At 42.4% G+C, this 19,126-nt stretch overlaps 1 protein-coding gene across 2 annotated transcripts in view; it reads left to right on the top strand.

Annotated features, from left to right (window-relative positions):
- The window catches only part of LOC147014329 (interleukin-17 receptor C-like), a 32,274-nt gene extending 13,573 nt beyond the window's left edge, over positions 1-18,701 (top strand). Inside the window, exons 8-14 of one of the 2 annotated variants that reach the window (XM_085852240.1) lie at positions 2,621-2,790; positions 2,895-2,966; positions 3,287-3,404; positions 4,117-4,200; positions 11,107-11,145; positions 16,351-16,635; positions 18,339-18,701. In XM_085852240.1, the coding sequence (XP_085708366.1) occupies positions 2,621-2,790; positions 2,895-2,966; positions 3,287-3,404; positions 4,117-4,200; positions 11,107-11,145; positions 16,351-16,635; positions 18,339-18,580 (1,010 nt within the window). In that variant the 3' untranslated portion in view covers positions 18,581-18,701. The remainder of the gene's footprint in view (positions 1-2,620; positions 2,791-2,894; positions 2,967-3,286; positions 3,405-4,116; positions 4,201-11,106; positions 11,146-16,350; positions 16,636-18,338) is intronic. The other variant, XM_085852241.1, reaches the window with a different exon arrangement.
- The last annotated feature ends 425 nt before the right edge of the window (positions 18,702-19,126 follow it).

The following is a 19,126-nucleotide window of genomic DNA, read 5'->3' as shown; positions in this document are numbered from 1 at the left end:
ATTCTAAAGGGTCATCCTCATGGTTTGAAAAGGGTGATTCTAAATGGTTATAAAGGGTAATTCTGGAGGGTTCTAAAGGTTTCTTTTGGGTAATTCTAAGTGGTTCTGAAGGGTAATTCTAATGGGTTATAAAGGGTGGTTCTGAAGGGTAATTCTCGTGGTTTGAAAAGGGTGATTCTAAATGGTTCTAAAAGGTAATTCTGGAGGGTTCTAAAGGGTTCTATAGGGTAATTCTAAATGGTTCCAAAAGGGTAATTATAAATGGTTCTGAAGGGTAATTCTAATGGGTTGTAAAGGGTAATTCTAATGGGTTCTAAATGGATCTGAAGGGTAATTATCATGGGTTCTAAAGAGTAATTCTCATGGGTTCAAAAGGGTGATTCTAAATGGTTATAAAGGGTAATTCTGGAGGGTTCTAAAGGTTTCTTTTGGGTAATTCTAAGTGGTTCTGAAGGGTAATTCTAATGGGTTATAAAGGGTGGTTCTGAAGGGTAATTCTCGTGGTTTGAAAAGGGTGATTCTAAATGGTTCTAAAAGGTAATTCTGGAGGGTTCTAAAGGGTTCTATAGGGTAATTCTAAATGGTTCCAAAAGGGTAATTATAAATGGTTCTGAAGGGTAATTCTAATGGGTTGTAAAGGGTAATTCTAATGGGTTCTAAATGGATCTGAAGGGTAATTATCATGGGTTCTAAAGAGTAATTCTCATGGGTTCAAAAGGGTGATTCTAAATGGTTCTAGAGGGTTCTAAAGGGTAATTCTCATGGTTTGAAAAGGGTGATTCTAAATGGTTCTCAAAGGTAATTCTGGAGGGTTCTAAAGGGTTCTATAGGGTAATTCTAAATGGTTCCGAAAGGGTAATTCTAAATGGTTCCGAAAGGGCAATTCTAATGGGTTGTAAAGGGTAATTCTAATGGGTTCTAAATGGTTCTGAAGAGTTATTGTGGTGGGTTCTTAAGGGTAATTCTAAATTGGTTCTGAAGGGTAATTCTAAAGGGTAGTTATCTTACTATAATTCACCGTCTGTCCATTTGTCTGTTCCCAGGTACCGCAAAAACGGCTGAACCAATCGCAACCATGTTTTTGGGTGTGTAATCCTGGGACCCCTTGGAGTAAAATAGGCATAAAAAATATAATAACATGACCCCCTTGACAGCTCCCATAGGGAGTGGGTGCTTCTCGTAAAGGGTAATTCTAGAGTGTTCTAAAATGTAATTCTCAAGAGTGGTTGTCAAGGGTTCTAAAGGATTCTAAAGGGTGTTTACAAAGGATATTTCTAAGGGGTTCTAAAGGGTATTTCTAAAGGGTTTCGTTTGTTTTTAGGCTTTGCCCATTTCATATTAAAATGCCAAACTGAACCTCTTCCTTCGGACATGGGTGCAATTCTTTTGTTAAAGGAGAACACCATTAAATTAGGTGGTCCCAAACAGCTCGAATAGAGAAAGCAATTTGTAGGTGGAGCGAGATGGGGTAAGTTCCCCCCTCCACCCCACCTGCATAGATACATCATCCTCAGTCCTTTTGTCAGTATACTGAACGTTTTTCATTTTAAATTACCCACTCTACCATCAGCTCTAAGCCTGGTGTTGGCTTTACAGTTAAGGTGGGTGGTTTAAGATCTTAAGGTTTGGGCCCCTGTTGGCTGTTGAACTAACACGAGGTGGGGTTGACTCATCCTGTAATCCTTCCGAGGTCGGTGAAAAGAGTACCCATTGTCTCGGTAATTGAGGACACTGCTTCAGCGGCACAGCCGTGCCCCCCAGAAAGCGATGTAACCAGCAGCCATAGGCTGCACACGATAGCTAGCCTAGCATCAGTCAGAAGAGAGCTCAAGTACGGATGTTCAGGATATTGAGCATATAACCAGGACCAAAAGAGTTACGCAGTACAGAAAGAGAGGGGATCCTGCCCCATATTTCCTGCCTGGGGTGCCCTTACTCAACTCGGTCTCCCCATGGAAAATTAAAAACAAAAATCTTTTTTTTAACACTATACATCCAGCAAATGCATATTTGATTGGTGTGTCATCAGCTCACTTTGCTGGTTGCTGCCTCGTCGATTGCAACAGTAGTACCAGACACTGGAAAGTGAATATATTACCTTTACAGTACCTTGTACACATTCCACACCACCCCTTTCTTCTTGATCACCCATGTTTCCTCGTATAGCTGTCACAGAAAACCTGAAATTTAACCACACCACCATAGTCCACAGGACAAATCCTTCAGAAAGATGACTCTTGGCAGGTTATCCCATTGTCACGTCAACATTGCTCAACTAAAATGAATCGTTCACATAATTTGAGTGATTAATTGCAAAAGGAATGTTTATGGTGGAGCATATTTATAATATCAAATTATTGGTTGTGGGTGGGGGTGGTAGGAGGGCATGCATGTAGCACTGCCTTTGCAGAGGCCATTTAGTGGATATCTCAAGCTCTTACAAGGGGGGAACAAATAATTAAAGTTTTTGCACAACTGCTTTCTTCATGATAACGATTCATGATGCTTAATGTCATGAGCAGGGGTGTGCGGCACAGTCCTACTTTGGGTACAGATCATTTGATATCAATTTGGTGTTGTGGAACTTCTTACATGCATCTTTAATATGTGTTTATTACAGGATGGATGCATGTTGAGGGGAATGTGCAGGTGCTTCCTGGCATCATTACAGTGCAGATAAAGGTGCTGCCACAACAGTGCTCATTGAGAGTCTGGCTATGCCTCTGGGTGTTGGATCAGGGTGAGGCAGGCAGGCCTGTCTCTGGCACTCAGAGGGAGGCACTGATTGGGGTGAGATTGATGTTCAATAAACAGACCTCATGAGTTATCTTATGATGCTTCCTCTTCATTTGCTAATGAGACATGTTTGCCATCGAAATGTTCTCCCACTGTAGAACTGGACATTGGAGTATTCTCTGAACAAAGCGCTGGTCCAGGAAGCTGCAGGAAATACTTTGTGTGTGAAGGTGTGTGAGAAGATTCTGGTGGACCATCAGAGGGATCCACAATTTTCTCTTTTTTGTTATTTATCCCTCTGCAAAACATTATTCACAAAGAATGTTCCTCATACAATCTGCTTCATTTGAACAGCACTGGACTCATTTTAAAATACATTTAATCGAAGAAAAAAAATTATTTGGGAGAAAGATATAATCTGTGCAATTATTTGGATCATATATTGTTTTGTCCAGGGTTGTTGCAATGAAAAATGGTATATCATCCAGCAACTGACATTGAAAGGGTTAGAATGAGCAGGTGGTGTTACTGTGTATCACACTGCATGCAGGGTGTTGGTCAATGGTGCAACACTTGTATCGGATGCTTCAATTCCACCGTTTTACTCCAAATTCAGGTTTGGAGTGATGGGAAGTTCCTCATGGAAGACAAGGTGTTCTGTCCTTCAGGTGAGTGTGAGTTAATTATGAGTGGTGTGTTGGCTCACCTGCCAAACTTTATGCAGATTAACGAACAGTAAAAAACAAACAAACTGGAAATGCTTTTGGTAAATGTAAAGCAAATTGGGTAAGGAATAAACATTGGTACTTACCTTGGCTACCTTACATGGATAAAGAAATGGTACAGTCTTACATGGATATACTTACCTCTGCTACCTTACATAGATAAAGAAATGGTACAGTCTTAATTAGTTAAACCATGTTTATCAAAACTGATCACCCCACCACCCTATGTGCGTAGGTATATTATTCCCTTCCACCTTTACTTACCCTCTCTCTCCTGGTATCCTTATTTTGGAATTCCACTCCACCTAATATTCATGATTTCCAGTCTGTCTTGAAATCTTTACATAAGGGGTTATAATATATCAACAAGGGGTTGAGCAAGGTGTACTCACTGCCAACAGGAAGCAAGGCAAAGGAATTAATCTTCAGGTGTTAACTGCTGTTAACCCTCTATTATGAATGCTTCAGGTGTTAACCCTCCATTGGAGCAAGAGGGCTAACTTCAAGTGATATCTTTTGCTCCGATGATGGGTTAACTTAAAAAACAACACTTCAGACTGATTCTTTGTAGCATGCTACACATTATGCTTGTCCAAATGACAATTTGGCAATGGCAGTGCGTTCTGGGATCCCTGAAAAGCACTTACTTCTGCAGAAAAATGGAGTGGAGTTGCAGATGCAGTGCTGGGCGGTGGAGTTTCTCTGTTCTTCCTGGTCCTGCTTCTGCTCTTGGTGAGATGTATGTGTCTCCATCACCAGGCATTATGCATTGTATGCACAAAGATAACTGTATTGTCACAAATGATTCCACAAATCACCGAACCACATGAACAAGATCAAAAGGTTATTTTCACGTCAAATAAGCCAATTCTAAGACGGTTCTTTTCTTTCAAAACCATCGCCGCACTTCTACGAAGTTTGTCACAGTTTGAGATATCAACCAAAAACTAATACATACAAAATTATTGCTCAGTGCTCCAAGGTTCAGAGTTCCACCTTGATTAACCAGGTCCATCGATATTGATTATGGAAGTTATTTAGAACTTAAATATGTTCAAGAACAGACCCAGGGTCCCCCTGACACCTCATTACCATTAATTTTTTAAACCTACAATGATGGCTTTTAAATAATTTTTCAGGCATTTTTCAAGCCCCACGCAGTGACACAATTTTTCTGCCGAAGTTTTGGTAAAGATTAAAAATGTGGATTAAAAAGCCAAACCTTTGACCCTGATGGAGAGACAATAATTCAGTCGATTAGAATATGCAGAACACTATAATGGGCACTCGGTAGAGTGCATACCTTCGCCTCCGCTACTTTTTTGTTCTTGGCATGAGAGTGGGGGGAACTGAACAGTGAACATTTTGGTGTTGGTTTCATGCAAATCGGTTTTGATTTGACCGTGTTATGACAAAAACCACATATTTTGAAAGGTCGTGACCCCACTGACCTTTGACCCCCAACCGCTAACAAGGGTAATGACGTAATTGTATCATGTCGCCCATCATAAGATTGGGCAATGAATTCTGAACATTTTGGCATTGGTTGCATGCCAATTAGATCAAAATTGACCGCGCTATGGTAAAAATACGAATTTGACCTTTCCGTGACCTTGACCTTGACCTTTGACCCGATCGCTCCCAAAATCTAATCAAATGTTCCTTGGATAATAACCCATCATCCCAACAAATTCAAGCGATTTGGTTTAATACTTTCTGAGTTATGCGAATAACAAACAAACACACACACACACATTCACAAATAAATAAATAAATAAATACACAGCGACCAATACATAACCTTTCGCAGAATGCGAAGGTAATAATGCTTTAGCTTCCTGAAAAATATATTGGAGTTATTTATCAACACATTGACATGCATACCACTTGGGAGGGGATGGGGTTTGCATTTTTATTTTTTTTGGAAACAATGTCGAGGCTCGTATGAGAGCAAACACACAACGCACAACAATGGGGGCATGAGACAAGAGGGGCGAGAAAGGGAAGGAAAAAACAGTGGGGAACAGAGACATTAGGAGATATTGGGAAGGGAGAGGGATGGGGCAGAGAACATGGGGAATACAAGATGTACATTACAGGGACTTTCAGGAAGGAAAGCAGGGAATTTGAAGGAGGTGGCTTTGGGGTGGATTAACGGGGGTAGAAAAGACCGAGGATTTGGTTGGAGGATGATAAGAGGTGGTGGTGAACGGCTGTTTTGAAGACCTGGAGGGAAGAATGGGTTTGAAGAGAGAAATGTTTGCAGAATTTAAAGAATTAGGATTAAAAGTATAAGCAACAACAAAAAGCATGAAATGCATGTTTCAATATCATCCTCTGTGACAGTAGATTTGAAGAAATAACCACCAATCATTTTGATTCCCACAACGGTGGCCATTTTGCTAATATAAGTGGGCACGTCCCATTAGCAATCTGCTCAGGATTACCTCTTGTCAAGCTGCTTGCAAAGCAGTTTTTACAGAACACCTAACTTAGCATGTGATAAAAAGTCGCTTGCTAACGAAACACACCCCTGGTCTGCGATCAGAAATAACAATTTTCTTTTTGACACAATCTTTAATAATTACAGATGATGTTCTCAAAGTGTGTGACAAATTTTTTAGACTACCAGAAAAGTTTTATCAAATTATCAGAAACAATTTTTTTAGACTTAGACTAGCATAAATAAACCAGCTGGGACTGACAACATTTGTATCGCTTCTTATTCTTCTTTCATATGTAGCACATGACTGGGTAGCACCATTTGCTGGGGGCATGGCTGCACTTGTGATACAGTTCCCCTTGTAGGTGACAGCAGCCATTTGGCCAGGGTGTTAGCGATAACTCACCGACTCTGACTCCACATGAAGGAGACCATGGGATCTCTAACGTCTACCAACTACTCGACCATCTTGTCCGCAGAACTTAGCTCGGATAAACTGGTTGGAGCGAGAGCCGATCAGTCATTCACGTGCGCTGAGCTCCAAACCAGAAGACAACTACTGATGTTAGATGGGACACAGAGTTTAACGTCCATTCGAGGGAGGGCACACACATTGATTCTTCGTCCTGCTGTGCTACACCAGGATGATGGTTTATAGCTGAGCTGAGATTTGAACCGATGATAGACAGCTCAGAGGTGAGTGTGCATACCTCGGCTCTCCTGCCAGCCCCATTTCTCATCGCACTGCGCACGTGATCAAATATATTTTATCATGATCAAATATTCATGACACATGATCACTTAGTAACAACAACAACAACAACAACAACAACAACAACAACAACAACAACAACAACAACAACAACAACAAAGACATGAATGCTTTACAGTCACCTAATGGCAAGTAACACAACCGGCAGAATAAAAACGCCAAAGTCACAATATCACTAGAAATGGAAATCTATAATCTATATTCATAAATGTCAGGTGTGTGTGTGTCAGTGTGTGTGTCTCTTCCATAACTCCAAAAACCATAAAACCTATCAGCCTGAAACTTTGCATGCACACTCATGGAACTCTAAGGAAGTGCAGGAGTGAAATTGGGTGTTTGGGTTAATTAAAACACCCCTTTAGAAGATAATTAATGGCCATATTTGATTATATCCTTGATCAAGCACATATTCGGCCACCTTACTCTCGATGGGGTCTTTAGTGCATCCACAGTTACCTCGCTGGGGTTTAATTCGCCACTTTGTTCGGTCTGCTCAACAATACCTAGAGTTGGAACAGGCTGCAACAATTTCTTAACAATAAAGTTTTTTTTTTCAATTTGCTCACTCATATTATCGATACCTACGAATCACTGGATACATTGCAATGCTTATAAATGCCCAGACATGCCAGGGTTTGTGGCTTTATTTTATTTCCACACATGCCATCACCTCAATAATCTCTTAAACTCAGATGAATTACAAAATTTAAGCTCCAGAATTGAACTTAGCAGCAGTTCTGATTTCTAAAAAAAAGTGTTCATTTGTCCAATTCAGACATTGTTTGGGCATTTCCAGGTGCATGGATTTATTGACAGCAATTAGTAATTGCTTGCCAAGCCAGGCATTCCATTTGATTGCTTGCGCGTGTGTGTGTGTGTGTGTGTGTGTGTGTGTGTGTGTGTGTGTGTGTGTGTGTGTGTGTGTGTGTGTGTGTGTGTGTGTGTGTGTGTGTGTGTGTGTGTGTGTGTGTTGTTCATATAGCATCACATTTTCTCTCTGCGAACTCTACTCCCCCCACACCGCTCCCCCCTCTCTCCCATCCTCACTCCACCACCTCCTGATACAGAGAAGCACCCTCCCACACATCTCTCTCCCCCCCCGCCCACCCCCCTCTCTCTGTCTCCGGACCGGGTGGTGATTATGTCTGGATGGTGTTTGTCTCTGGACCTGTCTGGGCCATGTCTGTTTGTCTCAAGACGTGTCTGGGAGGTGTTTCTCTCCAGACAGTTTTTGTCTCTGGATGTGTCCAGGCAGTATTTATATCCGGATGTGTCTGGTTGGTGTTTATGTCCGGATGGGAGTTTATCTCCAGACGGCTTGGCTCCGGACGCGTCTGGCGGGTTTTATCTCCGGACGTGTCTGGGCGGTGTTTGTCTCCCGGCGGTATTTATAGTATGACCGGTAGAAAATGGATTTCAAACATTATTTTGTTTCCATCTTCACTGTTATTCTTTGCAGAATCATTTTGATGAGACGGTAGGAATCGTAAATAATGCTCCACTGCATGTCTGCCTTCCCTTTCTCTCACTTCACACTGCCTTCCCTTCCCCCACCCTTCCTCACTCTCCCTCCCTCCTTGCCTCCCTCCCTCCTCTCTCTTTTCCCCTCCACTTCCTCACTCTCCCTCCTCTCTATCTCTGCCCCCCTCTCTCTCTCCCCTCTCTCCCCCCCCCCACTTTAGTATACCCATCGGCGAAGCGACGGATGGTACTTGCTTGTAATAAATGTCAGTGTGTGTGTCTTCTCCATAACTCTAAAACCATGAAACCGAGCAGCCTGAAACTTTGCTTGCACACAGAGTGAACTCAAAGGGAGTGCATGAGTGAAAATTGGGTGTTTCGGTTCATTGAAACACCTCTTTTGAAGATAATTAATTGCCTTATTTAATTATCGTTTGTCAAGGCTCATTCTTGGTCACCTCGCTGTCCCTTGCTGGGGTCTTAATTCACCTTTTTTGGGGGGGCCTGCTGAAGAATGCCTTGACTTGGAACAGGCCACAATGGTTTCTTAACGATAAAGCTTTTTTTTTGACTTTCCTCACTCGTATTATTGAATACCTGATCATCATTACCAACGAACCGCTGGATATATTGCAATGCTTACAAATGCCTGGAGTCCCAGCGTTTGTGGGTTCATGGCTTCATATCATTTCCCCACATGCCATAACCTCAAATCAGCCAAATTTCAAAATTTAAACTCTGGAATTAAATTTATCAGCAGTTCCGGCTGCTAAAAAAGTTGTCCATTTGTCCAATTCGGGCATTGCTTGACATTCTGTGTGTCTCTGGGTGCATGGTATTTATAGGACCAATCGGCGATTGCTAATCGCTTGCCAAGCCAGCTGTTCCTTGTCAACCGTTTCGTTGGAGTGCTTGCTTGAGTCTTAAGCCACTTGGCGAGCGGTATGCAAGCTGCTTGGTTCGTTTCCAAGCCATGGCCTGACACAGCAAAAGTATTCACACTGTCACTGAATATATCGATCGACTTGAACAAAGTTCAGACCGTACTCACCTGCATTTGACCCAAAATTGTCATTCGGTGCCTTGCTCGCTGAAAGTTTGTAATTTTAATTCCACGTTTCCCCTTTTTGTATGATCCACTTTCATTTTATGACCCATCACTTCGACATATATACATACATATAGATGAAATTAAACGGTTCGTTTTAAAAAGTATTTTCAACCATTTTGTTAGAGTGCTTGCTTGAAGTGCTCTTCATGCTTCAACCTCGACAAGCTTCCATGGTGATACCACGGTGTGGTTGTCTGTGTGGACATCTCTGGAGTTAGGAAGGCAAAATAAATTATATGATTACAATGAGTAAAAATGTTTTCAGTTGTTACAAAGCAATGAATTACCACATCACAGCAGGATAGCCGAGAGGTATGCACGCTCTCTCTCTCTCTCTCAGCGGTCTAGCGTGGGTTAGAATCCTAACCCAGCTATAAACTGTCATCCTGGTGTTTCCCAGAGAGGGTGATTCATCAATATGTGTGTCGTCTCTCGGATAGATGTTTAACTGCATGTCACATCTGCCGGAATCCCCCCTCCCCTCCTCAATCTCACCCCCCCTCCTCAATCTCACCCCCCCTCCTCAATCTCACCTCCCCTCACTTTCCCTCCCCTCTCTCTCCCTCACTCCTCTCCCTCTCTCACCCCTCTCCCTGTCGCACCCCTCTCCCTTTGCACCTCCCCTCTCCCACTCTCTCTCCCTCCCTCCCCTACCCCTCTATTTCTCTCTATCCCTCCCTCCCCTACCTCCCTCTCTCTCTCTCTCTCTCTCTGCCACCCCTGTCTCTCCCTCCCCCTTTCCTCTCCCCTTCATCTCTCTCCCACCCTTCTCCCAAACCCTCTCTCTCCATCTCTCTTCCATACCCCCCTTCATTTCCAACCACTCCCCCTCTTTTAAGTGGACTGTTAAGGACTGACCGTTTAGTTTTGAATTTAAATGGCGCATGTACAAATCAGATTCGGAGTGAGTTGAATGGAGGGGTGCAAAGGTCACTGTATGTGCAAGCATGCATGCATGCAGGCCTTTGCCAGGTAGATAGCATTGGTTTTAAATGCTCCCACATGGTTTTATATGGAACCTGGTGGTTAAAAAGAAAATGTTGCTGTTTGGGTAGGTTTCATCATCCTTCCCTTCCCCTCCCACCGCCTTCCCTTCCCCTTACATTGCCTTTCCTCCCCTTCCCCTCAGTTCGCACTTACTTCCTCCCAACCCCCCCCCCCATCCCCGTGGACATCTTTGGGTGGTCTCAGCATGCTGTATTAATGTGATTTTTAATGTACCCCATTTCGTTCAATCCTGTACTTCTCTCCACCCTTTCTCCACAAGTTCACTGCCAAAATGCAAATCAAGAACCCTTCCCCTCAATTCTCCCAAAAGTCCCCCTACCAAATGCAAGTCCAGACCCCCCTCCCTTCATACTTACCTCCTCCCAAACCCCCTTCTCCTCCCCCACTTTCCTCCTCCTCTCTCCCCCATCCTCCTTGCTCCCACCCCCTTCCCAGGGTGGATAGTGATGTTTGGTGAGGCGTCGCTCTCCCTGCCCCCTTCCTCACTCTTCCCCCCTTCGTTGCTCCCCCTTCCTCACCCCCTTCTACCTATGCCACACCTCCTTGCTTACCTCCTCCTTGCTTACCTCAACTCCTCACTCTCCCACCCCTCCTCACTCCTCCCCTCTCTTCTCTCTCCCTCCCATCCCTCCTATCGCCCACTTCTCTCCCTCCTCTCTCCACCCCTCCTTCCTCTCTCCGTCTCCTCTCTCTGTCCCCTCCCTCCTCTCTCTGTCCCCTCCCTCCTCTCTCCCCCTCCCCTCCCTCCTCTCTCTCCCTCCCTCTTTCTCTCCCCCCCTTTAATATCCCATTCAGCAAAGCGACATGTTGTATTTGCAAGTAGATAATAAATATCTGTGTTTTGTTTCAGACCTGAAGTCAAACAGAGCAGTGGATACTGGTGAGCAAGGTAATAATGAACAAATGCGTTCTTCAGTGCATTTCTCACGACTGTTGTTAATTGTACATCTTTAATTTCCCAACAAGACTTAATCAATTAACTTTCCATTTTCTAGCACCACAGGTAACTCTGAGCTTTGACTTTCATATGATGTATGAAAATATGTTGCAATTTTTGAACCAACATATCCCTTCCCTCCCAAATGCTTTAGGCACGACCCTTCTACCACCTCCCTTTATTCCATTTTCTCCTCCCAACCTTTTCTTTTTTAATCTTACCCCCCATACTCTCCCCCTCTCATTTCTTACTGCTATGATCCCTCCTTTTCCTTTTTTCAATTTGATCTCTCCACTGCCATATGGCACTGGGCATATCTAATAACCATATGACACATTTGATCTCAGCTGTGTTTGTTACCCTCCTGCGCTCACGAAGCGAAAAGCGAGGTTAAGCGATTGTTAGCGTACGTCATACTTACGTCGTACTTGTGCATTTTGTTAAGAACGTTTTTTGAAAATCACCCAGCGGAGGAAATTTAAACTTTACCACATATTGTATGACCATATGATAGAGTGGGTCACTCTTTTGAGGTCAACATAAGCCAAAAGGTCAACATAGGCAAAATTCCTGAAATCCTCAATTTTCATTCAGTTGACTTGAAATTTGAACATGATTTGCATATCAGGTCACTAAATTCAACCACCAACTATTTTTGAGGTCAACATCGGCTAAAAGGTCAACATAGATCAAGTTTCTAAAATTGTCAATTTTCATCCGATTGACTTTAAATTTGAAGAGGATTTGCAGATCTGGTCACTGAATTCAACCACCAACTATTTTTGAGGTCAACGTAGGCTAAAAGGTCAACATAGGCCGAATTTCTAAAATTGTCAATTTTCATCCGATCGACTTGAAATTTGAAGAGGATTTGCAGATCTGGTCACTGAATTCAACCACCAACTATTTTTGAGGTCAAAATGTCAACATCGGTCTAATTTCTAAACTTGAGAGATGGAGTTAAAAACTATACAGTCTCAAACTATCTCAATTTCAAGTATATTTCAAGTATATATATATAATTTCAAGTATTTCAAGTATATAACCCTTTAGAAACCATAAGAATTACCCTTTATAACCCTTTAGAAACCATAAGAATTACCCTTTATAACCCTTTAGAAACAATTACAATTACCCTTTATAACCCTTTAGAAACATTACAATTACCCTTTATAACCCCCTATAATTACCCTTTCGAACCCATTAGAACTACCCTTTAGACCTACCCTTCAGAATTCCCGTTTTTTTGTTTGTTTTTTGTATACATTGTCAAGGCTCGTATGAGAGCTAACACACAACGCACAACAAGGGGGGCAGGAGACAAGAGTGGCGGGAGAGGGAAGGACAAAACAGTGGGGAACAGACTTTAGGAGATCTGTGGAAGGGAGAGGGATGGGGTAGAGAACACGGGGTATACAAGATGGACATTACAGGGACTTTCAGGAAGGAAAGCAGGGAATTTGAAGGAGGTGGGTTTGGGGTGGATTAACGCGGGTAGAAAAGATCGAGGTTTTGCATGGGGGAAGATAAGAGGTGGTGGTGAACAGCTGTTTTGAAGGCCTAGACTCGAGGGAAGAAAGGGAAGTTTATAACCCTTTATAAACCATTACAATTACCTTTAAAATTATGTTTTAGAACCCTTCAGAACAGTTTAGAATTTCCCTTTGGAAACCATTAGACTTACCCTTGAGATTTATCCTTTAGAACTCATGAGAATTCCCCTTTAGAACCCCTCAGAACCCATGAGAATTACCCTTTAGAACCTGTCAGAACCCATTGCAATTACCCTTTAGAACCCTTTTGAATTAAACATGGTGTGTTCGGTTCTTCTTCTTCATGTTTGACAGGGGGATCTTCTTCTTCATTAAAGGAAGGAAGGAAGGAAGGACATAGCCAAATATTGACGTGGCTTCACTGCTTCATAACACGTTTTTTGTCATTGCTCAATTTTTCCAATGCGGAATCTCAAAGACTACTTGGCCTTCCAAGATGTTCTTGCATCATAATAGTGTACCTGCACTGGAGTTGTGCATCTGATATTTAATTAGTGTCCTTGATCTACTTTTTTCAAATTGTGACCTAATTAACAAAAAACACCTTTTTGTCCACAACTTGAATAATTTTCCTCTGATTTTCATGATGTGTTATGCATAGATTGCAGATGGGAACACATTTTCTTAATCTACACTACATCTAAAAAAAAATAAGGCCATCATTGGATCACAGGTTTGATAATCATTGGATCAAGGGAAGCTTATCCTTGGCGATCACTTTGTGATCGCAGATATCTAGTTCAACATTGATCCTGTAAAAAATGGCGTTCAATGCTGTGACCAAAGAGGATCAATACAGAGCCTTGAGAAAGTATTCAGACCCCTTAACTTTCTCACATTTTGTTGTGTTACAGCCTGAATTTAAAATGGATGAAATTTAAATTTTTTGTCACTGATCTACACAAAATACCCCATGATGTCAGAGTGGAATTATTTTTGAGAAACTTTCACAAATAAATTAAAAATGAAAAGCTGAAATGCCTTGCGTCAATAAGTCTTCAACCCCTTTGCTATGACACTCCAAATTGAGCTCAGGTGCATCCATTTTCCTTTGATCATCCTTGAGATGTCTCTACAACTTTATTGGAGTACACATGTGACCAATTCAATTGATTGGACATGATTTAGAAAGAAACACACCTTTCTATATAAGGTCCCACAGGTGACAGTGCATTTCAGAGCAGAAACTCTTCCATGAAGTCCAATAAACTGTCCGTAGAACTCCGATATAGAATTGTGAGGAGGCATAGATCTGGGGAAGGGTAGAAAACAATTTCTAGAGTGTTGAGAGTTCCCAAGAGCACAGTGAGCTCCATCATTAGGAAATGGAAAGAATATGGAATTACACAGACTCTTTCTAGAGCTGGCTATCCGACTAAACTGAGCAACCAGGCAATAAGAACTTTGGTCACGGAGGTGATCAAGAACCTAATGACCACTCTGACAGAACTTCAGAGTTCCTTGGCTGAGATGGGAGAATCTGCCGGAAGGAGAACAGTCTCTGCAGCACTTCACATATCTCGGCTTTATGTGAGAGTGGCTCGACAGAAGTCACTCGTGAGAAAAAGGCAAATGACAGCATGCCTAGAGTTTGCATAAAGGCAAAAGATTCTGTGGTCTGATGAGACGAAAATTGAACTCTGGCCTGAATGCAAACACTATGTCTGGCGGAAACCGAGCATATTTCATCAGCCATCTAACACCATCCCTACCGTGAAGCATGGTGGTGCAGCATCATGCTATGGGGATGCTTTTCAGCAGCAGGGACTGGGAGACTTGGAATGATGGAGGAAACAATGAATGGAGCCAAATCCTTGAGGAGAACCTGCTTCAGAGTGCAAAAGACCTTAGACTGCGGTGAAGATTTACGTTCCAACAGGACAATGACCCCAAGCATACAGCCAAAGCAGCACTGGAATGACTTCAGAACAAGAACGTGAAAGTCCTTGAGTGGCCCAGCCAAAGCCCAGACTTGAATCCCATTGAGAATCTGTGGAAAGTGTTGAACATTGCTGTTCACCGACGCTCCCCATCTAACTTCACAGAGCTTGAGTAAATCTGCAAGGAAGAATGTGAGAAAATCCCCAAATCAAGATGTGTAAAGCTGATACAGACATACCCAAGAAGACTCGTAGCTGTAATCGCTGCCAAAGATGATTCTACAAAGTATTGACTCAGAAGGCTGAACATGTATGTAAATTACATATTTCTGTATTCAATTTTCAAAAAAAATTCTAAAAACATGCTTTTGCTTTGTCTTTATGGGGTATTTTGTGTAGATTGGGAACAATTTTTTTTAACTGAATCCATTTTAAATTCAGCTGTAACACAACAAAATGTGAAAAAAGTCGAGGGTGCAAATACTTTCTAAAGGCACTGCAGTTAGTGAAGTCTGTTTGTTGATGGCAGCTAAAGGGAAAGACGCTGAACAGCAATCGCAACCAAATCACTTACCTAAATGGAGTGCTTTTCAGACAAAGCTTTAGGTTGATGGAAGAAATTAAAGCTGAATGATTTGAAATCAACACAGGCCAGCAGTGGATGGACAAAGGGCAAATGTAGTGGGGAAGAAGCAGACCGAGTATAATACACTCACACACATAAATAAATTTGGCCATCGTTTTGGTGATAACTCACCCACATTTGATCAAAAATACCATGGGATCTTTAATGTCGACCAGCTATTGCTAATAGGTGGATTTCCAGCTTAACGTCCTTACAAGTCATGGCACATGCATTGATGCAATGCCCTACCTGTGAAACACCAAGGTGACAGTTTATAGTGGGGTTGAGAAAAAAACCTCGACTCGGCAGCTGAGGAGCCACAATGCTCCATCAGATATCCTGCCAGCCCCATTATAAAAATAATATGGAACCATAAATGACATGTCAAATGAGCTGATACCTTGATTGGTTGTGGAGAAGGGGGAGAATGGGTGGAAACAGGCAGACTAGAGACCCTGATGAAGAAGACAAATTAGTGCAGGTGAGTATAAAATTTGGACTTTGGCAGATTGGCAGAACAAGCAGCAAGTAATTGATTGATCGGATGGCCTTGAGGAACGTGCACTCGCCTCTATGCTGTCTAGTCTGGGTTTGACTCGAAGCTGTCTAGCCTGACCCAGCTATAACAAAAACTGTCGTCCCAGTGTTTCACAGGCAGGGTGATTCATCAATGTGTGTGCCATCCCTCAGATGGACAGTAAGCGGCTGTCGCATCGTCCCATGGTGTCCTTTGAGAGGAGTGGGCAAGCTATCGCCGGCACCATGGCCAAATTCCAAATTCCTGCCATAACCAGCAGAGGGCATTGCATCAGTGGCACAAACACACCCTCAGCCAATGATGCTACCCCACAGCCTTGGGCTGCCTACGAATGAAGAAGAAGATTGATCAAATGTTAAGTGGTATTCTCATCTAAGCATAGACCTTGTGATGTTGTAGCCCCAGGTTAAATTCTAATTATTCAAATATTATATTTGAAATTACAAATCTTTAAGCAATGGTACATTACATTTCAATGGAAGATGCTCACCCATTGAAAGGGTTGCAGCAACCACAGAGTTGCAACCACAGCAACAATGTCCATCACTTCTTCTTTTTCAGGACAATTGCTGATGTTGCATGCAGCCGATAGCCACCCGATGCGCGAGGAAGTGCTGTCTTTGGCATCACGGCTCATTGAGCACTTGGGCCGAACACCTCTGTTGGACCTGTGGGACCATCGTGGGATGGCAACCCTCGGACTGCATGGCTGGTTGCTCCACCATCGGGCTGCTCTAGATCGGGTCGGAGGCTGGATCATCCTCATGATGTCACCCATTGCAGTGACCAAGCTACGCAGAGACCATTGTGAAAGCAAGAGCGGCAATGCTCTCGCACAATCTGACAGTAAGTGACATCATGCAAGGAAAATGTTTTGTGAAGGGAGATTATGATTTGAAGGAAGACAGTGTTCAAGGTATCTTCTCCAGTTTGGAACTTCAATAACTGAAGATACCAACTCCAGGGCATCTGTGCATTGAGACAGCAGAAATGTTTAATATCGTAAAGGTTGCTTCAAATATAAATAATCATGTTGAACAGTCAAAGGCCATGTGGGCAAATAACCTCTTATTGTCACTCTTAGCTATAATAATAAATGTTAGTGTGTGTGTCTCCTCCATAACTCCAAAACCATGAAACCTATCAGCATGTAACTTTGCATGCATACTAAGGGAACTCCAAGGTAGTGCGTGAATGAAATTGGATGTTTGGGTTAATTAAACACTCCTTTTGAAGGTAATTAACAGCCTTGTTTAATTATCCTTTATGAAGGCTCATCCTTTGTCACCTCGCTGGGGTCTTAATTTGCCTTATTTTTTTTTTTTTTGGCCTGCTCAACAATCAATGCCTTGACTTGGAACAGGCAACAAAAGTTTCTTAACGATCGTTGTTTTTTCACTTTTCTGAAACAAAATAAACCCTTTTTATAAAATAAATAAATAAAAGTCAATGCACCTTTTCCTGCTCCCTCACACATTACCTGAATTATGCTTCATGATAACAAAGGGGGGCGGGGAGACTGTTTATTACATGCACACACTGAAATTAAATTGAAAATAATCAAAATTGAGAAAAGGAAGAATGATACTAAAGAGAAATGATGCAAGGTGAATGGGGTTTGGAGTTGGGAGAAAAGGGGGGGAAAACATTTGGAAGATAGGATGATCAAGTGAAGGAAGGGAAATGGTATGTGTCCCATAAAATATAGCAAGGGAAGGGAAGAGGCACTCGGCCATAAAATGCAAAGTGTAAGGAGTGTGGTGCTTAAAAACTCTGCCATGGTGTGTGTAATAAATAATGACTCCATAAGGGAAGCAGCGGGTGCAATCTATTTCCGTTATTTTATTCTCCAAGTGGATGGAACATGTTTGGTGATCACATAAAAGAGGAGAGAAATCGAAATGTGGAAATAAATGCAAGCCACACCTTCTCCTGTTTGGAAGCAGAAATCGATAAAACAATACAATATTAGTTTAAAGGATTAAATCAATAGAACGTTGATTGGAGTTTGCAAACTGCCATGCGAAGCAAGGAGAAGCTAATTGTTCTACCTATCTGCCAACACAGAGGAAACCAACACTAACCTTCAGAAAGACCAAAGTCGTTTTCCACTCTTTAGTATTAGTTCACTTTAATAACATCATGTTGAGCACAAATCCTGGTTGCACAGTATTGATCAACTCGAACCTGACGCATCGGTTTAAATGTGCTCATTTGTTGTTGCTTCACACGAATCAAAACTCACTTCTGTGTGCTCCATGTCATGTTTATAAGGAAGTTTGTCCACACCACCAGTTCTCAGGTGATGAGCTGTGCAAATATAAGCACTGCTGGATTGCTCAACAGACACCTGCTTTTGGAATATTGCATTTCAATCTTTGCATGTAGCATTTAGACAAGATTCCTGATGCAAAATCTTTGCATGGAGCATGCAACAGGAAGTTTGTCAGTGTAGCAGAAACTTACAAAATTTACATGGTGTGTTTTCCTTCCCTTGAGTGAATAACTTCATTTTCATTGATGCTTGCTCATCTTATGCAAACCATCAGTGTTCTCAGTGGCTGTACCTTCCATCATGAGCGACCAGCTGGATGACACATGGTCAGGACGCTACGTGCTTGTGTTCCCACCAAATACAAGAAACTGCCAAGACCTGCCTACAGCTCTTCATGGACGCCCAGTCTTCTCCCTCTGGCAGGACTTTGAGGCACTCTGCAATCACCTGAGTGCACGGTCCAAGACCAAGCTGTGTGTAACAGGTCACAAGAGACTAAAATCCATTTGGCTGTAACAATACGTGTAATGGACAATATATCACCTCACAGCACTTTGCATACAATCGAGAACTGTCGTACTTCTATTACAGGAGTTCATTTTTTTTACCTATATATTAAAGTATCTGGATTTCTCCATCCAAGCTGTCATGCTCTTTCCGCTGGGACATCATTATGGCAAGATGTCTTGTGCTTGGTGAGGCCTCTACAGACGTGCACGTCATCCCAGCATCCAGCACTCAACCCATCCCATCGCTTCGCTCAGACCAGTTGAACAACATAACCTGTATATCTGATGATCTGACCTCAGTTGGCAACGGGCGGAATGCCAGACCCTTGGCGTCAGGATGACGGATTAGTAAGATGGTGGTATCGTATAATGGTGTAAGGTCTAGTGCTGGGCTTGGCCTTTACGGTGGTGTGTTATTTCAGAAACCACTTCTGATAACTGCCAACAAGCCATAACTAATTGGCCTACTTTTATTAGTTGTTCTGTGACAATTATTGTTGTCATAATATATTCCCTTTGTCATGACTTAACCTGAGTTATTTGCAGGAAACAA

The sequence above is a fragment of the Eptatretus burgeri genome, chromosome 13 (genome assembly GCF_056783735.1).
Source record: "Eptatretus burgeri isolate ZD-2024b chromosome 13, Ebu_testis_v1, whole genome shotgun sequence".
NCBI classification, from domain to species: Eukaryota; Metazoa; Chordata; class Myxini; order Myxiniformes; family Myxinidae; genus Eptatretus; species Eptatretus burgeri.
Note: the sequence above shows the minus strand (reverse complement) of the source record. Positions and strands in the feature narration are given on the sequence as shown.